The sequence below is a fragment of the Scyliorhinus canicula genome, chromosome 16 (assembly GCF_902713615.1).
Source record: "Scyliorhinus canicula chromosome 16, sScyCan1.1, whole genome shotgun sequence".
In the NCBI taxonomy this organism is placed as follows: domain Eukaryota; kingdom Metazoa; phylum Chordata; class Chondrichthyes; order Carcharhiniformes; family Scyliorhinidae; genus Scyliorhinus; species Scyliorhinus canicula.
Genome location: NC_052161.1, coordinates 25,005,772 through 25,033,017, shown reverse-complemented (window position 1 = coordinate 25,033,017; position 27,246 = coordinate 25,005,772). Strand labels below are relative to the sequence as shown.

Below are 27,246 nucleotides of genomic sequence, written 5' to 3'. Positions count from 1 at the left end.
GGAGTCCGTTCAGCCCATCGGTCTGCACCGGAGTATCCTACTTAAGTCCACAGCTCCACCCTATCCCCGTAACCCAATAACCCCACCCAACATTTTTGGACACTAAGGGCCAATTTAGCATGGCCAATCCACCTAACCTGCACATCTTTGGACTGTGGGAGGAAACCAGAGCACCCGGAGGAAACCCACGCAGACACGGGGAGAATGTGCAGACTCCGCACAGACAGTGACCCAAGACAGGAATCGAACCTGGGACCCTGGTGCTGTGATGCAACAGTGCTAACCACTGTGCTACCCAGCCACACAAAATTTGGAACATTCTCTCCAGAAACCAGTTGAGGCTAGGTCAATCAAATATTTCAAAATTGAGATTGATAGATTTTTCTTAGTCAAGAGTATGAAGGATAACAAAACCAAGGTGGTTAATTGAAATTAAGATACAGATCAGCAATGATTTATTTGAATGATGTACTTGGTGTGAGGCGCTGAATGACTTACTCCTATTCTATGTGGGAACACATTCCTATTCTAGAGGAACATATGTTCCTACTTATGTTCCTATTGAAAGGTTATATGGAATTGAGTCATCCAATCTGTAAATATCATAAATATTATTTACCACTGATATTCTTTGATTATCCAGACAGAGAAACGTTTTAGAATATCCTGGCGGATTTTGAAAATCTCCTGCAGTATCTTATTTGACCTTGGATCCCAGATAATTTTCTAAATCTAATCATGTATATGGTAGTTTGGTAGAGATATTTTCTTTTGTACATCTCCCTTGAGAGAGTATTTTATTACAATTTTCATTTTTTGGAAAGGCTGCTATTCAGCTGCTGTCAATATAATTTTCTTCGTCATCAACTTAGGACTGCGCATGCCTGTGTCTGACGAGAAATGCTTTGTACATCAACTTCATCCAATTATTATTACAATTGATTCCCTTAAGTGCCTCAGCCCTCTGCCAAGAAACTTCATCAGCTTTCTGGAAAAAGCACCTCGAATGAAAGTTAAATCTGACACAAGGTAGATTGATTTTCAAAGCGAACAGAATATCAAATACTGGTCACAGTAGACAGAGTACAGCACTGAAGATGCCTGAGAAATCCTGTACAGAACATTATGTGTAATGTGAGCATTCACTCATTCCGTCATGGTTAAAATTAATACTCCAGTCAAAATATATCCACTCTCAGGCACCCCACTGGTGCTGAGCATAACTTTCGGGCTGCACGGTAGCATGGTGGTTAGCACAATTGCTTCACAGCTCCAGGGTCCCAGGTTTAATTCCCGGCTTGGGTCACTGTGCGGAGTCTGCACGTTCTCCCCGTGTCTGCGTGGGTTTCCTCCGGGTGCTCCGGTTTCCTCCCACAAACCAAAGATGTGCAGGTTATGTGGAGTGGCCATGCTAAATTGCCCATAGGGTCCAAAATTGCCCTTAGTGTTGGGTGGGGTTACTGGATAAAGGGGATAGGATGGGGGTGTGGGCTTGGGTAGGGTGCTCTTTCCAAGAGCCGGTGCAGACTCGATGGGCCGAATGGCCTCCTTCTGCGCTGTAAATTCTATGATAACTGGGCCATGAGCTGTATCACAGAGTCCTTCTCATGGAGTTACTGATCTGAGTTGAGTTGTCAAGTAAACCAAGAGGAGATCAGGTGTTTCCTCACAAGAAAGGAAGAAATTCAAAGAATGGACCATTGTGCATCATTATGCTCATCTCCCTGTCACGTGGGTTAAACAGCAGGAGTGGCAGAGGCTATCTGCTTGCCCCTTTACCCCTGGCATAAAAGGAGCTGTTCAAAAAATGTATTGTAACATTCCATGTACATGCAAGATCGTTCTTCATATGTTTTAGTATTTATTAGGTTAGAACTAGTCACAGAAGTTGTTCTGCTCTGCTTGTGGGCATAAGATATGTTCAGGGACAAATTTGGCTTCCATGCTCACAAGCCCATCATAGCCCAACAGACAGCACACAGTCCGATTTCTAGCCCAATGTGGATACAGCACGATAGTCAATGAACAATATACATTGAAAAAAATAAAAACAAAATTGTGAATAGATTGATAAAGGACTGCAAAAAATAATTCCAATAGAGCAAACGTACATAATGAAACAATTAATTTGTGAATGTATATTTAAGTTGATTAAAATGGACCACAATTTGCAGTGGTGATAAGGCTCATGGCCATTATTTATTTGCAAATGCTCCAACAAATTCAGATGAGGGCCAAAACAAATTCAATGCAGAAATCCAAAATTGTGATCCAAAATGCACCAGTCCATTATTGGCTTCACGAAAACAGCATTTCACTGCCTGCCTCACCATCGAAATGCATTGAATGGTGTGAATTTATTGCATTTGCTCAGTAGATATGATCTAAACCCACCACAATGAATTAAGTCTTGCCCATTTCTGTCTAAATGCCCTTTTAATGAAATGATGAGTTAATTAGAACATAGAACAGTACAGCACAGAACAGGCCCTTCGGCCCTCAATGTTGTGCCGAGCCATGATCACCCTACTCAAACCCACGTATCCACCCTATACCCCCCCTTAACCTTACTTTTATTACGACACTACGGGCAATTTAGCATGGCCAATCCACCTAACCCGCACATCTTTGGACTGTGGGAGGAAACCGGAGCACCCGGAGGAAACCCACGCACACACGGGGAGGACGTGCAGACTCCACACAGACAGTGACCCAGCCGGGAATCGAACCTGGGACCCTGGAGCTGTGAAGCATTTATGCTAACCACCATGCTACCCTGCTGCCCCAAATTACTGTACTATCAATCTCACTCACACGAAAAATGAAGTGAAGTCTCATCCCTTCAGATTTTAATGGTTGTTAGATATTTTTAAATGGTTAAATTTTTTTTTTTTACTTTTCCTTTCCATCTCTTCTATCTTCCTCCCTCTCTTAATCCAATCTTTCTTTCCACTTTTTTCCTCTTTCTTACCTGATTTGGCATTGAATTCACCCTCTCCAATTTATGCTTCTTTATCAGCACTGTATTTCCCCCCCCGATCCTTCAATCTGACTGGTTCAGGAAATGCACACTCCTTTGATGTTCGTTCAGGTGCCAGATGGGCCTGTTCCCTCGTTGCAAGGGTTTATAATTTCAGCAATGGTTATGCAAAAATTTTAAAACCTAATTGCGTCAGATTTAACGGTAGATTTCCTGATACAGCAAATTATGCCCTGGTGTTTAAATTTTAAATGCCCTGATACTTAAATTTTCTCAGCGATCAATTTAACATTTGTGTGTCTGAGGAGACATACTTTTTTTAAAAAATCTTGTTTTAAGATATAAATTAACAGGAAAAAACTGAATGGGGAGATGAGAATTGTTTTTAACACAGTGAGTTGTTATGACCTGGAATGCAAGGGTGAAACAGTAGCTGAAGATGATTCAGTAACATTTTTCAAAAGATATTGGATGCAGTATATATTTCAAAAGGTGACATTTCCCAGGTTATGAGGAAAGAGCAGGGAATAGCACTCACTGAACCACTCCTCAATGTGCACATATAGATATGAAGGGACAAATGGTCTCCTTCTTTAAAACATTATTCTAAACATGCAGAATAGTTTAGTCTTTAATAGACTGTTAAATAGCATAAGCAGTTAGTTAAACTTTACGTATTTAATAAATGTTAGTTAAAGTAGCGCATCATATTTGGCAGCATATAATAGACGACAATCACTGTTGAATCAAAAAAAGGCAGTAGTTTTCTTTTCATAATTAAGCAACTTACAAAGATATAATATTCATCCATTACTTGACTCCAGTTTATAAGTAAGCAAACTGTAATACTTCAGGGTACCATTATCTGTTACATGAATTTTTAATTTTGTGCATACAGATATGCAATGACTACCACAAATGATTTAGTCTATTCACCCGACATATCCCAAGACAAATTCTGTGAATTTCCACTTGCATCCTCCTGCTCCTATCTTCCTCCTGCTCCTATTTTCCAAGTATCTATAGCACTTGGGGCGAATGGGATCAAAGGTTATGAGGAGAAAGCAGGATTAGGTTACTGAGTTGGATGATCAGACATGATCGTGGTAAATGGTGGAGCAGGCTCGAAGGGCGAAAAGGCCTCCTTCTGCTCCTATCTTCTGTGCATCTATGTATCATGTTTAGTTTTAGTTGCCCCCCGCCTGTGCCACACTTTTAATAAAAGTTCCAGAGGCAGTGAAATATTCACTCTATGAGCAGGTGTGGGCAAAGTTAAATCACTTGAATCATCATAGAATTCCTACAGTGCAGGAGGTGGTCATTTGGCACATCAAGTCTGCACTGACCCTCTGAAAGAGCACCCTACCTAGGCCCAGTCCCGCGCCCTATCCTGGTAACTCCATAATCCCACCTAACCTGCACATTCCTGGACATTAAGGGGCAATTTTATCATGACCAATCAACCTAACCTGCATATCTATGGACTGTGGGAGGAAACCAGACCACCCGGAGACAACCCATGCAGACATGGGAAGAACATGCAAACTCCATGCAGATATCCTCCTAGAATTGAACCCGGATCCCTGGCGCTGAGGCAGCAGTGCTAACCACTGTGCCGCCACCACTTGACCTCAGTATGGGCAGAAATATTCTCTCTGTTTCAATATCTGACCTCAAGAAATGAGTTCTCGGTTCTTTGGGGTCAATTTGTAAAAGAGTACTCAGCCGGAGACGTTAGATGAAGCCATTCTGAAGGATTCTGAGGGCTAAATCTAACACCAACATTAATGGAGCGTGACGTGTAAAGAGTAAGTTCATGAATGATATGTTAAATAAATCATACAAATAACTGAATACATCATAAATAACAGATATTAGTAAAGATATATGCAAATAGGCGAATGAAGACTCTTAGCTCCGTCAAACCTGCCGCCATGGTGCAAACACTTACACCACTGATGTACCACCTCGCCAAGCAACTTCCTGGCAGATGCAAATGAAACACAGATAAAACAATTTATGACTATGAATGATAAGTAAAGTGAATCACACAGAATACTTATCAGTCTTTTACAACACAGTATGAAGCAGGATGTAGCTAATGTATTACGGGGGCTAATGTTTAAAGTCACCACGTCCATTGACGGTAATGTTGACACTAATGGTTTCTTCACAGCACGAAACATATTTCAGAATCCAAAGTGAATATTTAAATTATCATTTAAATGTTCTTCTGGGAAATGCTCATACTGCTACTGCTCCTCTTCTTGTTTCCAGAGAGGGATAGATACAATAATGACAGTGAGAGCTCAAAATATCCCAATAAAATATAATCACTTTTCTTTGGGAGCAGAAAATGAAATGAAAAAAAAAATGAAAAAATGAAAATCACTTATTGTCACGAGTAGGCTTCAATGAAGTTACTGTGAAAAGCCCGTAGTCGCCACATTCCGGTGCCTGTTCAGGGAGGCTGGTACGGGAATTGAACCGTGCTGCTGGCCTGCCTTGGTCTGCTTTAAAAGCCAGCGATTTAGCCCAGTGTGCTAAACCAGCCCAACACTTCTGCAGAATCCCTCTTAGTGAAAGAGGTCAAGCTTTCATGCGTTTCTTGACAAGTAAATGCCAATCAATTGTCTCCAAGTTCACATTATCACTATTATAAGGCCTTTGTCTCACTGAAAATATTCCAATTTTACAGCAGCAATTGCTATGATTTGTTCATCTTTATCTTAAACAAAACCTCTAATCTTGTCAATTTCTCCCTTCATTTAGCTGAAGTAAGGTTTGCATAGTGCCTGACACCCTCAGTACTTTGTCTACTGATCATTGTTCCCGACTGAGGTGTGACAGTGGAGCTCACAGGGAGGTGCTCTAAAGTACAGCTTTCCGGATGAGGGGGGGGGGGGGGGGGGGGATGCTGAGCATCTGAAGTGCACTGCACTCCATATTGTGCATCCCAAGTGTTGTGGGTGTGTACAAACTATGCTCACACTGTTTCACCATTTCTCGTAGGAACTCCTGGCCCTTGGTTCGAGCGGATTGTGCCTTTTCATACAAACTATTTCTTTACCATAAACCTGAATTTCTCTACGGACAAGCTGGTGGCATCCAGCATGTCCATGGCTCTCCCTGGTGTGTCATATGCTGCTCACTCTCAAGATATTTAAAACAGATTGCCTCATATTCTGGAGAAATGTCAATTTGGAAGTACATTCAGCACCCAGCGCTATTATTGCAGGGTTATGTTATCATCCCCATTGAGACCTAATCAGCTAGCTACAATTCTGACCTTAACAGACAACCAAAAATGCACACTTTCTGCAGTGATCAATAGATTGCAGTCAAGGGTAGCAACACTGGTGATTTTGCACTTGCACAACTCAGGAATGCCAAGATAAATTATGACACCTGTCTGATTAACTAGTTCTGCAACAAAATGTAATTTGAATAAGGGTCCTTTCTAGTCTGTATCTTCTTCTTTGACGATCACTCGCTAATGAGTATGATTGCCCACCTAAGAAACTTTGTGTCAGTAGTCATGGGCTCTCTGGCTCTTTGCGTGGCTGATGAGCCTGATCCTAGAACTGCATCTTTGACTGCACACTTGGCCGGTGTTTCTGGGAGATGGGACTGGTGCTTGGACTCTAGATCGCTGGTAATCCTTTCTCAGGATCCTTTCCCAGGCCTCCTCTTTCTGTCACGTGTTCGCGAAGAATTGTGTCCCTTCAATTAGGAGATTCTGAACAAGGGTCTCTCAGCCTTTGACATCCATGTTGCATTTCTTGAGGTGCGCCTTCAGGGTGTCTTTGAAGTGCTTCCTTTCTACTCTCTTTGTTCGGGAGCTTTCCTTGAGCTGGGCGAAGATGATTTGTTTTGGCAGTTGAGACTCTGACATTCTAAGCACATGGCGGGCCCAGTGGAGTTGGTTTCAGATGATCATGGTCTCAATGCTGGTGCTCCTGGCTCTTTCAAGGCTGCCAATGTTAGTACACTTGTCCTCCCAACTGAGGAGGAGAATCCAACTCAGACAGAGTTGATGGTACCTCTCCAGGGACTTGAGGTGGCATCTGTATGTAGTTCAGGTTTCTGGGCTGTATGAAGCGGATGACTGCCTTGTACATGAGGATTTGGGTATCAGCACAGATGCCACACCCATTGACCACTCTTGTCCTTAAGCAACCAAAGGCAGCACTCATGGATTGGATACCACGTTGAACCTCTACAGTCTTTAGAGAAGCTAAGTAATTAATGTTGATTTCCATTTTCTGTTTCTATCTTTTAGGAGTGATGAGGAATTAGCTGGAAAACTGCTACATGATGAACAAATGTTTGTCTTCACTGCCTGGGTGGATCACCTGACTTTTATAGAACCTTCCTGATGTTCATTCCAAGCTCCACAAGGGTGCCTATGATTGCCTTGCTGGATTACCAGATTACCTAGACAGTGAAGACAAAAACCCTAGCTCGCAATAGCATATACACATCAACAGCAAATAACTCTATAAATGTAGACACGTATTGTCAAAACTTATTAAAATAAATTATATTCTAAATGTCTTCTAAATGATCAAAATAACTGAGAGAGGGGAGAGGGGATTGACTAAATAGGCAATTAAGAAATGTCAGAAACAAGACCGTAACTGTTTATTGCAAGGAGTTTGTGAGTTCCATGTGTCCCAGTATCACAAAGTAAAATACTTCCTTAGATTTTACTACTCCCAGGTCAGTTAGTGCTTGGGTGCTACAAGCTAATGCTGTTCAGTCATTCCGAAATATAATTACGGACAACATTTTTTGAAATACAGGTATTGGACAGGCTCACTTTAATCTATTCCTATCTTTGAGATTTTTTTTTAATTAAGGCACTTGAACCCATTACTATTGCACTTCAGCATATATTGCATGCATTTCCTCCAGGCATAAGCTATGAGTAGCAATGGGAAACATAATAATGCTTTCTAATACCAGTAAATATTGATCCCAATTGATCAGCACTGATGTAATGTGATTGTTTGATCATTGAAAATAAGAGTGCAATCACTGTCCAAGTATCACAGTATGACTCCTTCAAAGCAATTATTGTTTCAGATTCTCAGCAGGTGAAACCTGATCAAATTTATGTATTTGCAATATTATAGGATAATCAGTAGATACATCAATAGATGAAGAAGAAAGATATAATTGGTGGCTGCATTTAGCGGCACAGTGTTCTAGAACAAGTAGCTTGAAGGTGATGAATTTATAGAATGTGTGCAGCCATAGGAAAGGCACAATGACACTGACATGTTATATTTCACAGTACTAATTTAAAGTATCACATGGCCTCGCAAAATTTTTCTGTCATCAATTATCTGACTTCAAATGTTGTTTAAAAAAGTCTACCCAAATACATCAACCAAAGTAAATACTGAAATGTACTTTAATATTTTCAAACATGAAAAAAAAAATTTTTTAAGTGTAGCAGCACGGTAGCACAGTGAGTACCACTGTTGCTTCATAGCTCCAGGGCCCCAGGTTCGATTCCCGCTTGGGTCACTGTCTGTGTGGAGCCTGCACATTCTCCCTGTGTCTGCGTGGGTTTCCTCCGGGTACTCCGCTCACAAGTCCTGAAAGACGTGCTGTTAGGTAATTTGGATATTCTGAATTCTCCCTCAGTGTAGCCGAGCAGGGACCCTGGCGCTGTGAAGCAACAGTGCTAACCACTGTGATGCCGTGCCGCCCATAAAAATTACTTGTTTACAAAATGACTCGGTGGTGTTGCATACATTTAGAAATTTATAGATCGAGTTGTAGATAACACATTTGTAATTCTGCCCATTGCACTGCTTTAATCCAGATCTTCACCTTTAAATGTAGGCTAACTGTAAAATATCTGTGGTGACAATCTGTTGCCAATGTTTCCTCATAAATATGAAAGGTATGCTGGGTTACAATGACTAAATAAAGAATGCCAGGAACTCAATATTTTCAGGACACAACTCTATCTTTCTAGAACGAACAACCTTCAATTAATGGAGCACACTTTATGCCCATCATTAAGAAACTATTTACTGTCAATGACCACTAATAAAAACAAATTTCTTCACAGAATAAAGTAATGGCAACCAAGCAAATCAACCTGCTTAAAATATCATGCATTGTCTTGTCCAGTACTCACTCAGTATTGTGCTGGGGCGTAAGGTCCAGCTTAATGCTTACGGCTTAAGTGGAATTTATAATTGTCTAATTCAGAGGAAAAAATACCAACTTAGACGAAGACGAGGTAATATGCAATTGGACACCCATAACATGGTACAAGTAGCAGATACCTAGAGCGCTGATTTTTTTTTGCTGATGTATCAGAAGGGCACTAATATCATCTGAAACTGCTTATCCTTATATTAGGAATTTGTGACACTTCTTTGCTTAAATGAAGACTCTCCAATGAGCGACCCTTCCCATTAGCCAGTGTTGTGTTGTACCAGTAATTCGAATCTCAGCAATTGTTTCTCCCACCCTCTGCAAGAGAACCATTACTAACAATAATAGATGCTCTGTCCAAAACTGAAATCCTCAAATAAATATACATAAACTCCAATTAGAACTCTCAGTAGCCCTGGTTGAATGAGGCAATCCAGCCTGCATCCACCAAGCACAAAAGGTTTCCAAGGGACCATTAGACACCACGTCGCTGTACTCGGGCCAATCCTGAGAATGGACCAAAGCAATCCGGTTAAAGGCATGCTGCTTTTGGCTTAGTCAATGTGGGCCTGAACAGACGGCGGTTATTTTTACAATCGAGGTCAGTAAAACTACCGTGCTTGGGAAGCCTGGCAAAGAGGAATTAAACTCGTCAGGGGTTCTGTAGTAAAGGGTTAAATTACTTTTGGAATACGAGACTGAATGAATCAAAGGTGATTGTTCCTTTTGGCTGTTGTGTTAAGCGGTCTGTGATCATTCCCAGCGTCTATTTCTGTGCAGTTAATCCACTTGCAATCATGTTTGTCTGTGTGTGTGTGTATGCTAGAAGGCGGATCATCTGGTATTGCGCGCTGCATGCGGCTGGTGTATTGCAGACTGGGGATGAAATCGCACCCCTTCAGTTTCAGTCTGAACAACTGACCTGGCAGCAAGTCCTAGCTGTCAACAGTCTGCCACTACAGCTCCTGGTTAATAGGGAAATTCGGGCTGGCCGACAGCTGGACAAACTTCAGCTGGTTCTACCTTCACAGGGAGGCGCCGGGACAGATATTAAAGCAGGTGCCGCATAGGCGGAATTATTGCGCGATTTAAGCAGTCACCTACAATTCTTCTCCCCCGTTCACAGGCACACCAATCTCTTTGCCCCACAGCGTCATCGCCCGCCTGAACTACCCGAGATGGCTTCCCATTGCGAGGTCCATCCCTTGGGCCAGGTGTTGCTCACAGATTATGTCTGAATCCAGATTCTACTGGCTGCAGCAGAGGAAATCTACCAGCACAGCCCCTATCCCTTAATCTCGCCGACACTGCACTGTTTAATAATATACACCCACCCGAGCTCCAGTCTAGATAAACATGCAGCAAGGACACAGAAAGCAATGACCCTCCCTCCATTCCAGCCAACAATACATCAAACAAAAAAATTCATCCGCAGCAGGAGTCACACAGAGACGCCGTTCCCATCAGCTCCGAGCGAGCACCTTAAACATTTCTAGAGGAAGCAGGTTCCAGGCGAGCGAGCTTCCCTTCTTCCCCCCCATTCACTCTGCAGCTGATGTCACTCACCTCGGGTGGACATGGCTGGGGAGATGTGCTCCTGTCGGGAGAGCAAGCACCGCACACAGCGAGCAGGGATGGAGAGGGAGGGGAGCAGAGTTTACCCCAGGATTAGAGCTCTGCTGGGTGCTCGGAGCTGGGACTGGTACTCGGCGCGGCTGCGTGCCCGGAACGTAAGGTACGTGATCTGAGAAAATAACAAGTGCAGAGGACCGAGCCTCCTCCAGGCAGAGGCGGAGAGCACCGGGTTAGCTGGGCGCCTCCTCTCACTCAGCATCACCAAGCAATCGTGTGCATCATGCAACAACAGCTAATGTTGTGCAGCCACCGCACATAGCCCCCTTGTTCATGTCATCCCGTAATACTACAGCCACTGTTGTGTTTTAGCACAGCATTCTGGCCCTGTCATCTTATGGTTCCATTAATACTGCCGGGTATACTGGAGTAATTATTATTTTTGCAAGTCTATTGATTCATGCTGGGTATAATCTGTGGGAGAGATGTCCCAGTGTGACCAAGGGCAGAATCTATTTGGCTAGAGCTAAGGAACTTAAAAGGTGCGTTACATTGTTCAATAGGTTGGTGAGAAAGATGTCGAGAAACAAATTTGCAAGGTAATTAGAGAGAGGTGCAATAATTCTAGTAGTTAGAAGTGGGGGGTGGGGGGGGGGGGGTTAATTATCAGAATGTCGATTGGGGTAATGGTAGTGCAAAGGACAGAGGGGGCAAGAGTTCCTAGACTGTGTTCAGGAGAATTTTCGATATATATTTCCAGTCCAACCGAAAAGGAGGCACTGCTGGACCTGGGTCAAGTGGACTAAGTGTCAGTCGGGAAACATTTAGGAAACAGTGATCATTATATCATAAGGTTTCTATTGGAAAAGGTCAAAGAACAATCCAGAGTAAGAATGATTAATTAGGAGAAAGTCAACTTCAGTGGAGTAATAATAATAATAGCTTATTGTCACAAGGAGGCTTCAATGAAGTTACTGTGAAATGCCCCTAGTCGCCACATTCCAGCACCTGTTCGGGGAGGCAGGTACAGGAATTGAACCCACATTACTGGCATTGTTCTGCATTACAGGCCAGCTGTTTAGCCCACTGTGCAGAATGGATCTGGTCCTGATAAATTGGAATCAAAGATTAACAGGCAATTGTGTAACAATATTGAACAATAAGCTGCTTCAAACAAATAGTTCAAGCACAGCCAAGGTACTTTCCCACAAGGGGAAAGGTAGGGTAATTAAATGCAAAGCTCCTTGGGTGACAAAAGAGATATTGATTGAGATGAAGCAGAAGTGTCAGGGGGATAATATAAATGAGTACCAGGCCAAATATGGGAGGTGCAAGGGGTAATTGAAAAATCAAATATGGGAAGCAAAGAGAGAATATGAGAAGAGACTGGCAGGTAATATAATAGGAAATGCAAAAGTTTTCAATGGACATATAAATAGTAAACGGGTGGGAAGAGGGGATGTGGGATGATTAGGGACCACAAAGGGGATTTATGCATGGAGGTGGGGGAATGGCTAATGCATTAATTAAACACCTTGTATCTGTCTTTAACAAGAAGATGATGTGCAAGTCTTGTTGAAAGAGGAGGTAGCTGAGACATTTGAAGGGTTTAAAATGGTTAAGGAGGATGTTTTATATCTGTCCTTAAAGTTGGTAAAGCACCAGGATGATAGAAGATGCATCCAAGGATACTAAAGGAAACAAGAGTGGAAATTGAGGAGGCACCAACCAAAATTTTGCACTTTTCCACAAATTCAGGCCTGGAGAATTGCAAATGTTGCACCTTGTTCAAAAAAGGGTGCGAAGGTAGCCCAACAATTACAACCAATCAAGTTTAACCTCAGTACTGAGATGGTTTTAGAAATGATAATTCAGAAGAAATTATTAGTCACTTGGGCAAAACTGGGTTAATTGAGGAAAGACAACATGAAGCTGTTAAGAGTAAATTGTTTAACTAACCTGTTGGATTATTTGCTGAGGTAACAGAAGGGGTTGATGAGGGTAACTCTGTTGCTGTGAGTCACATGGACTTCCAAAAGGCATTTGATAAAGTGCTGCACAACAGGCCTGTGGGCAATGTTGGACCTCATGAAATAAAAGGGACAGTAGCAACGCAAATACAAAATTAGCTGAGTTACAGGAAACAAGGATGGTAGTAGTCAATGGTTGCTTTTCGGACTGGAGGAAGTTTTACAGTGGAGTTTGATGGGGGTTGATGCTCTTCTTGATGTATATTAATGACCCAGACATATGATATGAAGCTTGGAAGTATTGTGAACCATGAGGAAGATAGTGTTGAATTTCAAAAGGACAAGTGAGTGGAATGGGTGGAAAGCTGGCTGGTGACGTTTAATGCAGAGAAATGTGAAGTGATTCATTTTGGCAGGAAGAACATGGAGAAACAATGGGCTGTAATTTCTAGGCTTCCCAGCTTCATGTTTGGGGGGTACCCAGGGATAAAGAGTTTCAATTACATTGACCGATTGGAGAAGAGTATTGACCTTGGAGATGAGAAGGTTAAGAGGAGATTTGAAGTGAAGTGAGAGTGACTGCCTTTGACATTTGGGTTGCATTTTACCTAGTATGGCATCAAGGAGACCCATCAAAACTGGAGTTAATGGGAATCAGGATGACCACCCTCCACTGGTTGGAGCCATACCTAGCACAATGGAAGATGGTTGTCATTGTTGGAGGGCAGTCAACTCAGCTCCACACATCACCACAGGAGTGTCCTAGGCCCAACCATCTTCAGCTACTTAATCAATAACCTTCCTTCCATCATAAGGTCAAAAGTGAGGATGTGCAATCATCAGTGAACAATGTTCAGCATAATTCACGTCTCTTCAGATACTGAAGCAGTTGATATGTAAATACAGCAAGACACAGAAAATATCCAGGCTTGAACTGACAACTGGCAAGCAATAGACACACCACACAAGTGCTGGCAATGACTATTTCCAACAAGAGGGAATCTAACCATCTTCCCATGACATTCAATGGTATTACCATCACTGAATCCCCACTATCAACATCCTGTACGTTACCATTAACCAGAAACATAACTGGACTAACGATATAAATACAGTTTACAAGAGCAAATCAGAGGCTGGGAATTCTGTGGTGAGTAGCTCACCTCCTGGTTCCCCAACGCCTGTCCAAAAGGCACAAGAGAGGAGTGTGATGGGATACTCTTCACTTGCTTGCATGAGTGCAGCTCCATCAACACTCAAGAAGCTTGACACCATCTAGGACAAGCAACCCACTTGATTAGACGCCCTTCCACAAACATTCACTCCCTCACTCCCTCCACAATCGATGCACAGTAGTAGCAGTGTGCATCATCTACAAGATGCACTGCAGAATCTCACCAAGGTATCTTAGGCAGCACCTTCCAAACCCATGGCCATGGGAACACCACCACCTGGAGATTCCCATCCTAGTCACTCACCATCCTGACTTGGAAATACAGCCATACAATAGAACTAAGTGATTGGACAAAACTGGAGGTCAACGCTGGCAAGTGTGAGGCCATCCACAAAGAAAGATAGATATAAGTATTTTCTGATTGGTGAAAAATTAGGAATTTTGGAGGACAAGAAAAGGGATCCAAATACAGAAATCACTAAATGCTAGAGAACAGGCACACAAATCAATGTGAATGGATTGTGGGGTTTTAACTTCAAGTGAACTGGAATACAAAGGACTGGATGTTCTGTTACAATTATAAAAAATCTTTAGTTATATCCCATTTAGAATGAAGCATTGAGTTCTGAGCACCTAAGGAAGGACATATTGGTGTAGTGCAGATTCACCAGAAAGATAGCAGAGCTAAAAGTATAGGTTGAATAGACTCAGTTTGTGTTTATTTGAACATGAAAGGTTTTTAAGGCTATTGATGGTTGATGGAGAAAGATTATTTCCACTGGTGGAGAATTCCAGAACTGGACCATTCAGGGTGCTGTCAGATAGCATTTCACACAAAGGGCATTGAAAAAATGGAACTGCATCTCTCACAAAGCTGGTGAAAATGTCAGTGCTGAGACTGATAGATTTTCATCAGGCAAGAGTATTGGTTTAAGGCAGGTAGATAGATTTGAGATACAGATCAAATTACGTGGTGTGACAGACTAGAGAGGTTGTTGTTCTTGTTCCTATATTCTTTCCAACATTCCTAGCTCAAAGCCCTAGTCAACCTCTCACTGAGCTTCAAATTCCACAATGACCCACCTACACCCTAACTTAATCACCTCTGCTGTGGAAACCCATATCAATGTCATTTTATAGGATTCCTCAGATATATCTTACATAACTACAATACATCTCAAACATTGTAGATGCATCTTAATCTGCAGAAAAAGTCCTGTAAATCCATGACTCCTGTGCTTCCTGACTTCCCATTAGATACATGTCACCCAGCAAATCAAATTTAAAATCCTCATCGTCGTCTTCATGGATTTGATCGACCTTGCATTGAAAATGAAATGAAAATCGCTTATTGTCATGAGTAGACTTCAATGAAGTTACTGTGAAAAGCCCCTAGTCGCCACATTCCGGCGCCTGTCCGGGGAGGCTGTTACAGGAATCGAACCGTGCTGCTGGCCTGCTTGGTCTGCTTTCAAAGCCAGCGATTTAGCCCAGTGTGCTAAACAGTCCCTTCCTTATATGTCACTTCCTTCCTTCCTATGTCACAACTTCCACCGTTCATGGGTTAAATTCTATTCTGCTATAGATTCCACTCCTCCCTAAAACCATCACTGGCAGTAGCTTGAGGCACCATATTTTTCATTTTGGAATTCTCCTCCTAAATACTTACAGGTTCAAAAGCATTCATTTTGATTGGGCCTGTGCTTATTTCCCACCACCTATACACCCCCCCCCCCCCCTACAGACAGTAACCTGCCCCTGTTTCTGGTTCACCATTCTTTCTATAGGGTGCCTTGAAACATTTGGTTACGTGAAGGGTGAAATATAAAAACAAAACAAAATCCTACTCAGAGAAGGGCAATTCTAGCAAGGCCAGTATTTATTATCCATCTCCAGATGCCCTTTGAGAAGGTTGTGATGGACCTTATTCAACTGTTCAGGTAAATGCTAAAGCTATTCTCACACTGATGTCGGATAAGCAGTTCAAAGACTTTAACCCAGCAAGAAGCATAAATTATCCTGTTGTAGCTATAATAGTCTTAGGTAATATCTGCATATCTGTGCGGAGGATGCTTATCTATAGGAAATTCAACACTTGCAACAATTATAGAAGTGCACTAACAGCAAAAATTCACGCCTTCTCCTCTAAAAATAACCTAGTCACTGTTTTCTAACTAAATATGTCATCTATCATATAAAACTAGGATTGAATCCCTGGGATTTATCTTCAGTTTGTTTTGAACACACCACCAGCTGTAGCTGCTCATCATGGTGGCTGGTTATTAACCAGCAATAGAGTGCAGTCTTCCCCAACCTCCACTAACTTCTGTATGACCACAGCATTTGTTATTGGTCAGGAAACCAATTCCCAGAGGAATCTTGACTGATGGGTTACACCCTTTTTTGCCTTTCGAAAATAATATGAAATGTACTGATCTCAGCAACACAAAATCCAATAACACTTTTGGGATTTTAAAATTAAAAGTAAAATGTTTATTTACAGCAAGAAAAGAAAACTTAATCACACAACATTACAGTTACACAGTTAAAAATAATCTTGCAAAAAATTCCCTCCAAAAGGCTCATACTTGGTCAGACTCACAAGTAAATACCACCCCAGCAACAATCCCTTATAAATGTTGAACTATAAAAATCCAGTAATATTATCCAAGGTAAAGATGCTGCCACTTTAATAAGGCATACCACATGCCTTCTCAAACTCACTTCTATTCTCTGTGGAAATCTAAGACTTCAGTACAAGACTTACTTTTGTAGCCTCAAGACTTTTCTGGCTGGCTGATTCATACTGTACCTTCTCCCCACCCAGAGCTGCTTCCAACAGGTCTTCCTCACACAGCCAACTGATAAGGTCTCAACATCTCTCCTTAAATTTCATTGTCCTTAGCACTTCTTTGAACTCAACTTTTCCAACTTTTGGTGGGTAATAAATATTTTTTTCATATTTTCCTATGGCCCCCATTTTGGGGTCAAATTGATGTGGTAATCTTTTCTTTTAATAACCTTTTCTTGTTTACTTCTGAAACCTATGCAAACTTAAAAGCCTCTTACTCCCCTTGAAAATGCAACTGCTGAAAACAATATATCCCTAGGTATCTCCTAATGCAAATTGCTAAACCTAGCCTATTTACTTATTTGACCAGGAATGCTTTTATCTAGCACCATTATTCACAAAAGAGACAAAAGGTCTCCATTAATCCTTTCTGAGCTTAATTAAATAATTTAAACAAAATAACACAACATACCCCAAAAATATATTTTTTTAAATAACATCCATTCTCACACTTCCCATTATCCAAGTATTGATTCCCAAATCCTGGCTCACCATTCTATAAATCTCTGCATTTCTCTGTGCCACTCTCCCTCTGCAACCTCCCCTCCGGTCATGTGTCCCAGCTTAATTTTGATTCTGGTCTACTACACTGCCATTGCTTTCTCTGTTCCTCAATTGTGTTCAGTTTTATTCCTCAGCACTGTGAATTCCTTCTAAATGCGCTTGCTTTCAAATGCCTGATGAAAATCTATATTATTGAACTTGTCTTCAACAGCCCCAGCCCAGCTCATCTCCCAACATCTGCTTGGCTTCCAAAATTCTTGTCAAATGCATTCAGACATGTTGCCTCCATAGGTACAATATGCAAGTTGCTGCTAGAAGTTGATTTTCCAGACTGACAGCTTTTTTGCTAGAGTTCAATGCCAAATGTACGCAGGACAGATTGGTCAAACTGGGAAGAGGAACAAGTCATATCTATAGTGGTCCTCATAGGTCGCCCTATATACCCTATTTCCCACTCCACCCTACTTTACTGCAGTTTATTTGCAAAGTCTTGACAATGAAAAGAAACCATGATTTGGACTTGGACAGGATCCACAAACAAATCTGATTGTTTTCCTTGTTTGTAAGTTTAGGTTGAGTTTTCATGGGATGCTCACTGTCCCCCATCGCAACTTGTGGGAGACTGATGAATCTCCAGAGAAAAGGTGCAAACAGACATTTTTAGCCAAAGCAAAGGCAGGAGATTGTAAGAATTCTGATGAAATTTCGGGATCTTCATGTTTACACTATCGAACTATATCTTCGGTCAATGCACATTGGGACATTACTTGTGGGTGTCCATATTGCACATCTACATCGTGCAATACGCAAAACACCACAGTTTTAACCCGGGCAAGAGGTGGGCATGGGGCTGATTCTAGAGCCACATTAACGTACTCCGAGCCCGACTCCTACCCTGTGATGAATGGTATCGGTAACTGCTGTAACTGTACCTTGCCTTTAATACATTGGCCCTTTAAGACTGGGCTTGGAACCCTGGGGGACTCCGCCTCTGGCTCCGCCCCCAGGAAACGGTATATAAGATGATGCTCACTGGGTAGCAGGCTGTGAGCACACTTCTCGGCAGCTGTCCAGTTCTCTGATGATTAAAGCCTTTGAATTACCAATCATCTCTCCCGTGTCGTAATTGAGGGTATCTCATACCCATAATCCGTAAGATTGGTGCAGGGGGGAGGGGGGGTGGTCGGCACGGTGGTGCAGTGGTTAGCACTGCTGCCTCACGGCACCAAGGACCTGGGTTCGATCCTGGTCTTGGGTCACTGTCCATGTGGAGTTTGCACATTCTCCCCGTGTCCCTGTGGGTCTCATCCTCACAACCCAAAGATGAGCAGGGTAGGTGGATTGGCCACACACAATTGCCCTTTAATTGGATTTTTTTTTTAAATGACTGGTGCGAGGGAGGGGTCAGGGCAAAAATAGCAGGAGATCTCTCTGAGAAATCTATGTGAATGGTCTACAGCGGCCGAGTAAGTGCATCAGAAGAAGGGTTTGGATTGGCGCTATGTTGCTGTTCCAATGGAGGAGGAGGACAGGTGAGGCTAAGGCCCTCTGTGGGGCCATGAGGAGCTCTCCTGCTCCTAATAATCCAGGAAGAAAACTTTTTTTTAAAAGTCAACTCACCTGCCTCTTCTGGCTCTGCATCCATTTTGTGGCAATTTTCCTTAGTGCAGTCATCTGGGGTTGAAATTGAATCAAGGTTTGAATTATGTCATCAATCACAACATTTACATTTTAGCCAGGTCCTTGCACACTGGCCAAATCGCTGGCCCTGGCAAATAAACCATTAGTGACCAGCCTTATGTACTAGTGTAAAACTGACTGGGAGGTCTCTGCTGCTGCCCTCTCTGCCAACCACTTGCAAGTTTCCCCAGTGCCGGCCATTGTTGCAGCTGATGGTCCTCTTGCTCCTCCTCCTGAGCCAGGGCGCCACTCATTCTGAACCGCGTGGCCAAAATATATCCAAAGTAGAGAAACTGGCTTCTCATTATGTTTACTTTTATCAACCACTTTCTCAGTAGTAATAAAGAAATCTATTGAGTATTTATTGGTGTATTTGCCACTCTTAAAGCATCCCAAAGATTATCAATGCCTTTCAATGACAAGTTTCAAAGAGCCTTAGAAATTTGTGGATGTAACATTAAATCTGAATGTAGATCGAAGTGTAGCTATAATTGACCGGTTAACATATTTTAATTTTTAACGCACTTCTCCGGACAGGAGTTATGCTTAACAGGCTGAACGTTTCAGGCACAGCGATGTTTGTGACCACTTGCCCACACCTAAAACCATCCAATGCTCGAGGTAAAAATTCCCCCGTTATCTGTCTTCCTAATTTCTCAATTTACCTTTCACTACAATTAGTGGACTGAGTAAAATGTGGTTATTTCCATAAGAAGCCAATTGTAATTGAAGGACTTACAACATATTCTTATCCTGACAATTTAAGTGTTAATTTACTGTCATGTTCTGTCCTCTAGTGGCAAAAAGTGGGTATTGCAGCAAACCAACTAATTTTAGAACTGTTCATCGGACTGAAATGTATTGGTCCTCAGATAGGGACAGCATGGTGGCACAGTGCTGCCTCACAGCGTCAGGGACCCGGGTTCGATTCCAGCTTTGGCTGACAATCTGTGAGGAATCTGTTTTCCCCATGTCTGCGTGGGTTTCCTCTGGGTGTCCGGTTTCCTACCACAGTCCAAAGATGTGTAGGTTAGGTGCAGTAAGAAGTCTTACAATACCAGGTTAAAGAACAAAACAAAGAACAAAGAAATGTACAACATAGGAACAGGCCCTTCGGCCCTTCAAGCCCATGCCGCCCATGCTGCCCGTCTAAACTAAAATCTTCCACACTACCTGGATCCGTATCCCTCTATTCCCACCCTATTCATGTATTTGTCAAGGTGCCCCTTAAATGTCACTATCGTCTCTGCTTCCACCACCTCCACCGGCAGCAGATTCCAGGCACCCACTACCCTCTGTGTAAAAAACTTGTCTCGTACATCTCCTCTAAACCTTGCCCCTTGCACCTTAAACCTATGCCCCCTAGTAATTGACCCCTCTACCCTGTGGAAAAGCCTCTGACTATCCACTCTGTCTATGCCCCTCATAATTTTGTAGACCTCTATCAGGTCGCCCCTCAACCTCCATCGTTCCAGTGAGAACAAACCAAGTTTATTCAACCACTCCTCATAGCTATTGCCCTCCATTCCAGGCAACATCCTGGTAAATCTCTTCTGCACCCTCTCTAAAGCCTCCACATCCTTCTGGTAGTGTGGCGACCAGAATTGAACACTATACTCCAAGTGTGGTTCTATACAGCTGCAACATGACTTGCCAATTCTTATACTCAATGCCCCAGCCAATGAAGGCAAGCATGCCGTATGCCTTCTTAACTACCTTCTCCACCTGTGTTGCCCCTTTCAGTGACCAGTGGACCTGTACACCTAGATCTCTCTGACTTTCAATACTCTTGAGGGTTCTACCATTCACTGTATATTCCCTAAGTGCATTAGACCTTCCAAAATGCATTACCTCACATTTGTCCAGATTAAGCTCCATCTGCCATCTCTCCGCCCAAGTCTCCAAACGATCTTAATCCTGCTGGATCCTCTGACAGTCCTCATTGATATCTGCAATTCCACCAACTTTTGTGTCGTCTGCATACTTACTAATCAGACCAGTTACATTTTCCTCAAAATCATTTATATATACTACGAACAGCAAAGGTCCGAGCACTGATCCCTGCAGAACACCACTAGTCACAGCCCTCCAATTAGAAAAGCACCCTTCCATTACTACTCTCTGCCTTCTATGACCTAGCCAGTTCTGTATCCATCTTGCCAGCTCACCTCTGATCCCATGTGAGTTCACCTTTTGTACCAGTCTACCATGAGGGACCCTGTCAAAGGCTTTACTGAAGTCCATATAGACAACATCCACTGCCCTACCTGCATCAATCATCTTTGTGATCTCTTCGAAAAACTCTATCAAGTTAGTGGGACACGACGTCCCCTTCACAAAACTATGCTGCCTTTCACTAATACGTCCATTTGCTTCCAAATGGGAGTAGATCCTGTCTCAAAGAATTCTCTCCAGTAATTTCCCGACCACTGACGTAAGGCTCACTGGCCTGTAGTTCCCTGGATTATCCTTGCTACCCTTCTTAAACAAAGGAACAACATGGGCTATTCTCCAGTCCTCCGGGATATCACCTGAAGACAGTGAGGATCCAAAGATTTCTGTCAAGTCCAACAGGTTTATTTGGAATCACTAGCTTTCGGAGTGCAGATTAGGTGGATTGGTGATGCTAAATTTCTCCTTAGTGTCTGAAGATGTGCAGGTTAGGTGAATTGGCCACGATCAATGCAGGAGGTTGCGGGAATGGGACAGGGTAGTGGGCCTAGCCAGAGAACTCTTTCGGAGGGTTGGGGCAGACTCAATAGGCCGAATGGCCTCCTCCTGCACTGTAGAGATTCTATTCTATGGCAGTGTGAGTGAAGTGGGAACTTGGTAAAATAGTGGGGAGCTGCACTAGAAAGGCTTCCCAATGCTGACTCATGCCAGTCTCCCACTGCAGGTGGCAGGTAGACCCAGATGCATGGCTGACCAGCGCCAAACCGGTGCCAGCCCCGATTTGGGCATTGGAGTGAATTCTCCGCCCGATCGCCGATTACAAATTCAGCATCAGGCAACGGAGAATTGCACCCATAAAGTCTTGTGCCAGGAACCTCAAAATCAAAACAAACCTTATTGTATATCATAGCTTCATTTTAATGTTTAAATCACTGCCTAAGACATGCACATGATGTATATCACATAGTTTCACCATTTCATCTGTAATTTCCTTCCTCAACCACTCCACCTCTTCCCTTCTGTGTTGTTCCTTGTGTCTTAATAAAGCTCGTAGTCTTAAAGTTGAAGTAGATGCTTTATTGTAAGTTCGTTCTCTCTTCAGTGCTTAACTTAAAGTTACATCGATGCTGCTTGTCTATGTCTAGCTACCAGTTCCCGTTCTGTGAAGTGTCCTGACTTCCTGTTCCTCTGTATTTATATCTCTCCCATGCTCCCTCTAGTGCTTGCTCAGTTGTATTGCATCTACACAGATATACAATCACCACACCCTCCACTCATTTAAAACCCTCCCCAAAATCCATCCAATTGGTCACCTCTCCTTTCCTGACTTAGTCTCCATTTTCCTCACACCCATTGGTGAAGCTCGTGTGCTGTGCAAACAAAACTTGCTGTTGCTTGCGTAGTGTGTTCAATTATTTTGGTTTTATCTTGTTTTTTTTCTAGTGGCATCGTAGGATGTTGTGAAAGGTAATGTGAAAGCAAAAATAGCCGAATATTGTGAACAAGATCACCAAGGAGTTTATCAATGATAAGAGTTGGACAGAGCTGGAAGAAAGTGAGCGGGCAGATATAAAAAGGCCGTCATCACACGAACAATCGCCACAGTCTCGAGAATAGCAAATCAGCCAACTCCAAGCGAGGTTATATGGATGGTAAGACACCATAAAACAAATGACTGGAATTGCTTTTAAACCACTGCAGTCATGTTAGTTCCATTTATGAAGTGGTAATGGATGAAAGGAGACAGGAAAGCGGGTCAGCTGCCATTAAAGATAGACGGCTCATACCCACCACTATGCCATCAACCGCATGAGTACATATTGGCAAAATTACTGGTCATGACTGGGACAAGCCACCTTGCATGGTATGGGTCAGCGGCTGCAGAGCTGTGTCATCCACTGCATACTGGCCCGCGGCCAACCTGTAACATGCAATAAGACTGTTAATGACAGTCAGGATTGCAATTGTCCTTTGTTTCTATGCTCCTGACTCCTTACAGGCTTCGATGGGATACATCTGCAAAATCAGTCAATTTGCAGCCCGCAAAACGGATCAAGTGGCTCACTAATGCTTTATTCGTCATGCATGCACCTCTATCAATTTTCCGATGGAAAGGTGCAGTGAGAGGAATTGCAACTCTTCCAGATCATGGGATTCTGCACTGTTTCCGGATGCTACTGCTGCCACCCTTGTGGTCATGTGGGCCACAAACACAATACTGTATGATTCATGAAGTGCAAAGGCTGCCTACAATGTCAGCTACCCAGGATCATGCAGGTGAATCCCTCCTTCTGTGCTGTACTGTTCTATGTTCTATGTTCTATGTTCTTATGTTGGACTCATGAGTTTTATTTAAGGAAATCTTGTTTTATCGAAAGCAGAAGGCAAACTTGAATAATGCAATCATGGTCAATAATGCCACTGCAAAATACATAGTGGGAAGCTGAATGGAGATCTAATCCTGCATCTCCCACGAAAAAGAAAATCTATTAACAATTTGAAACAGAGCTTCCGGATGCTGGGATAGACATGGAGCACCTTGCACTATAATTATGTTAATATCTTCAAGGTCACTGTTATTTTCTGCATGGTTTACAACTATGCCATCGCCAACTAATGTTACCCAAGAAGGAAATGTAGAAGATTCATCCATAGGCAAAACCAGAGAGTAGCAATCAGAATTCCTCAGAAATAGCTTTCCAGCTGGGAAGTCAGTCTATTATTGGTGAAACATTTACCTAATTGCATGGCCTGCCTTTTCTCTCCTATTATCAAAATCCTATACTTTAATAGCCTTGACTGTAACAAAATACCACAAAGGGCTTCACAAAGGTGAAAGTTTGGTGTATGCAAAGATGCAATGGTCCATCGAAACGCCGTCCTTGATGGTTGTTTATTAGTTGTCACCGTAGCGATTGTGGGGCTTGTGGCATTGTCTTACTTCTTCTCTGGCTTTTGTCAAGCCTCTCTCAGTCCATGTTGCAATTTTATCCATCCATCTGATCTGTTATCTTTCTTTCCTGCTTCAATTTCTCTTTCAGTTATTGACAGGACAAGGCCATCGGCAACCTTGTCCTCAGCATGATGTCAAAAAATCATGGGAGCTCATTCCCATATGTGGTGCTATCTGTGTTTCATTCTCTCACTCAAATAGAATTACATTTTCATTTCCTCCACTGTCTTATATCTTCCTGCAAAATTAGCTCTCAAATACCCCTATTTCAGGCTGAAAAGCCCAAGTTTTCTCAGGCTTTCCCATCAGATATATTTCAAAAAAATGCATTCATTAAGGTAGATAGGGATTGGAGGTCGGTACAATAGGTTTGGTGCATAGAATGATAGTTGTGTACACCTAGCTAAATTCAACCTCTTTTCATAGATTTACATGGCTAAAAATGTGTTCTGTTTTCATAGAATTTACAGTGCAGAAGGAAGCTATTCAGCCCATCAAATCTGCACCGACCCTTGGAAAGAGCACCCTACTTAAGCCCACACTTCCACCCTATCCCCGTAACCCCACTTGACTTTTTTGGACATTAAGGGCAATTTAGCATGGCCAAAACATCTAGCCCGGACATCTTTGGACTGTGGGAAGAAACCGGAGCACCCGGAGGAAACCCACGCAGACATGGGGAGAACGTGCAGACTCCACACAGACAGTGACTCAAGCTGGGAATCGAACCTGGGACCCTGGAGCTGTGAAACAACTGTGCTAACCACTGTGCTACCATGCTGCCCATATGCATTTAGCCCATAAGATATCAATTAAACATTCCCTACACTGGACCTTGGAACGCTGTGACTGTGAGGAAAAGAAGCAGATTGACAAAATTTTCATATGAGCATTTGAACAGATGGGTTAAGAAATATGCAGAACTGGGAACAGTGTTGTATGTTTTTCTTTTGAAAAGTTGCTGAACTGTGAGGCATTTTCAGATGTGCCATCAGAAAGCTGCGAGGCCGTGTCGTAGGCCCTGGAGGCTCCTCCACTACTAAGAGCAAAAACGACTTCTGATAAGACCAAATCATAGTTTGGAGTTTTGTACCTGGATGATTGGCAGCTCAGCAACCTTGAGTCGAAGAATCAAAGGAATGTCTTTTTGCAGATTCAAACAGAATGTAAAATTATTGTAAGGGACTTCAACCGTATGAAAGATGGTAATTTTTAAATTTTGGTATTACAGTCAAGGAAAAGAAGAGACTGAGGGACTGTTCAAAGGAGACCTCGGAGGAGAACCTACAATTGACAGAAGCTGCCCACTTTGAGGTGATTGCGTGACCACGAACACCCAACACACTGGGGCCTTGGGTTGCTAAAATAATGTACAACTAATGGAGTGGTGAGTGCATTATATTCTGGAACATTGCATCACCGGGAATTGTGTTGCAGTTTAAATTTATAATCACTGCTTCAAATAAATAAACCTTACTAAACATATGAAATTTTAGGTGGGTCATTAATTTATTATCTTGTAAAGTAGGTGAACCTGACTATATAAAGACTTCCAACCAAGAAGCAGGAACACACAGGATGCAATAAAGCTCGCTGACACCTGGGGCGCGATTCTCCGAGGCCGCGACGGTTGGGCCTTTTATCGCGCGACGCCTGTCCGACGCCGTCCCACCATTCTCCCAACCGGCGAGAACCGCCCCGTGAGTTCTGCACCGCGCCAGCCGGAGAATCGCCCGAGACACTCATAACGCCGATTCTCCGGTACCCCCGCCATTCTCCGGCCTGGATGGGCCGAGGGGCTGCTCCGACCCGACAGGTTCCCGCCGGCGCCGTCCACACCTGGTCGCTGCCGGTGGGAACTGTGCTGTAACGTTGAGGGGTGCGGCCTGTGGGGGGGAAGGGGGTTCCTTCACCGGGGGGAAGCCTCCGATGGGGTCTGGCCTGCGATCGGGGCTCACCGATCGGCGGTCCGACCTCTCTAAAGGAGGACCTCCTTTCCTCCGCCGCCCCGCAAGATCCATCCGTCATCTTCTTGCGGGGCGGCCTCGGAGAGGTGACTTAATTTACGCTACGCCGGCCGCGTCATTTACGTGCCGCCGCTTTTCACGCAGCGCCAAGGCCCAGCGCGCGTAAAATACGCGACGCCGCTCCTAGCCCCCCGGGGGCGGGAGAATAGGGGGCTGGGAGCGGGCTCCGACGCCGGAGTGAAACACTCCAGTTTTCAATCTGGCGTCGGGACTTTGTCTCCATTTCGGAGAATTTCGCCCCTGAAATTTAGCTCCTGCTTGTTTGTCCAATTGCAACACCAATTCCTTGTGTATTTCACAGTCCCCTACGTTTCATTTGCATTAAATCTGCAGGCACAAAAAAATCTGATCTTCCTTTTACACTGGGCACAATTCAGCCACTAAATTGTGCCCGGCACCAGGCATAACAGCTTCACACTGGGCCATTGCGGGTCACCCGACTCGCTACACCTGCTGCAATCTGGATCACACCCTCGCTGGACAGTATCCAGATAATGATATTTAAGTGAGCCATTAGACTCATTTAATTATCCAGATGCCGTATTCATCTGGTACCCGGGAGTCAACAACCGTGCATGCAAGTCCTCAACCCATCGCCATTTAGCACTGGTTTCGGGAGGTCTCGCAGGCCATTAGAACACTCCGGGTGGTCAGGGGCAGGGTAGTGTTGTACGTTGCACTCCCCCTGGCACAGGGTACTGCCAAGGCACCAGGCAGGCAGTGCCAAAGTGCCCAGGTGCTTGGTTGGCACTGCCAGGGTTTGGAGCTTGGGGGCCATGTTCATGAAAGGGGGATGAGGGGTTTGAGGGGGCCAAATGAAGGTTGGGGGCTGAAGGGGAAGGTCCTGAAAGTGAGCTAGTTCTGAAAGGGGTGTGTGTAGACATCGGGGCAGCCGTTCAAATGTGCCCTGATCTGTGAGGGAGCCGATCCAGCTGGCACACCAGCTCTCCAGTGCAGGAAATTCTCCTGTGTGGCCTCGATGGGAACCCCGAGCTCCATGAAAGCAGCTAAGTGCTGTTGAATAGCGGTGTCAATATCAGCATTGAAGCCGCCAAGAAATACCCACATAACGCTTCCAAACTGCACTTAGAAATTTTTAGGCTGAATCGCGCCCACTCTCTCTGATCTGAGAGGATTGTTCTATGATGTGAGGTTGAGTAAATTTGGTTGAATATTCTCTGCG

At 43.4% G+C, this 27,246-nt stretch overlaps 1 protein-coding gene and 1 long non-coding RNA gene across 3 annotated transcripts in view; one reads left to right on the top strand and one right to left on the bottom strand.

Moving 5' to 3' along the window:
- Positions 1-10,858, bottom strand: part of ablim1b (actin binding LIM protein 1b) — a 408,263-nt gene extending 397,405 nt beyond the window's left edge. Inside the window, exon 1 of the mRNA XM_038773460.1 lies at positions 10,727-10,858. Coding sequence (XP_038629388.1) covers positions 10,727-10,739 — 13 coding nt within the window. The 5' untranslated portion in view covers positions 10,740-10,858. The remainder of the gene's footprint in view (positions 1-10,726) is intronic.
- Positions 9,677-25,608, top strand: LOC119950751. 2 transcript variants are annotated; one of them, XR_005457399.1, is made up of 3 exons: positions 9,677-9,761; positions 22,527-22,735; positions 25,268-25,608. It is a non-coding gene; the product is annotated as an uncharacterized LOC119950751 (long non-coding RNA). The 2 variants fall into 2 exon arrangements; XR_005457400.1 differs by lacking the exon at positions 9,677-9,761 and adding an exon at positions 10,760-10,895.
- The last annotated feature ends 1,638 nt before the right edge of the window (positions 25,609-27,246 follow it).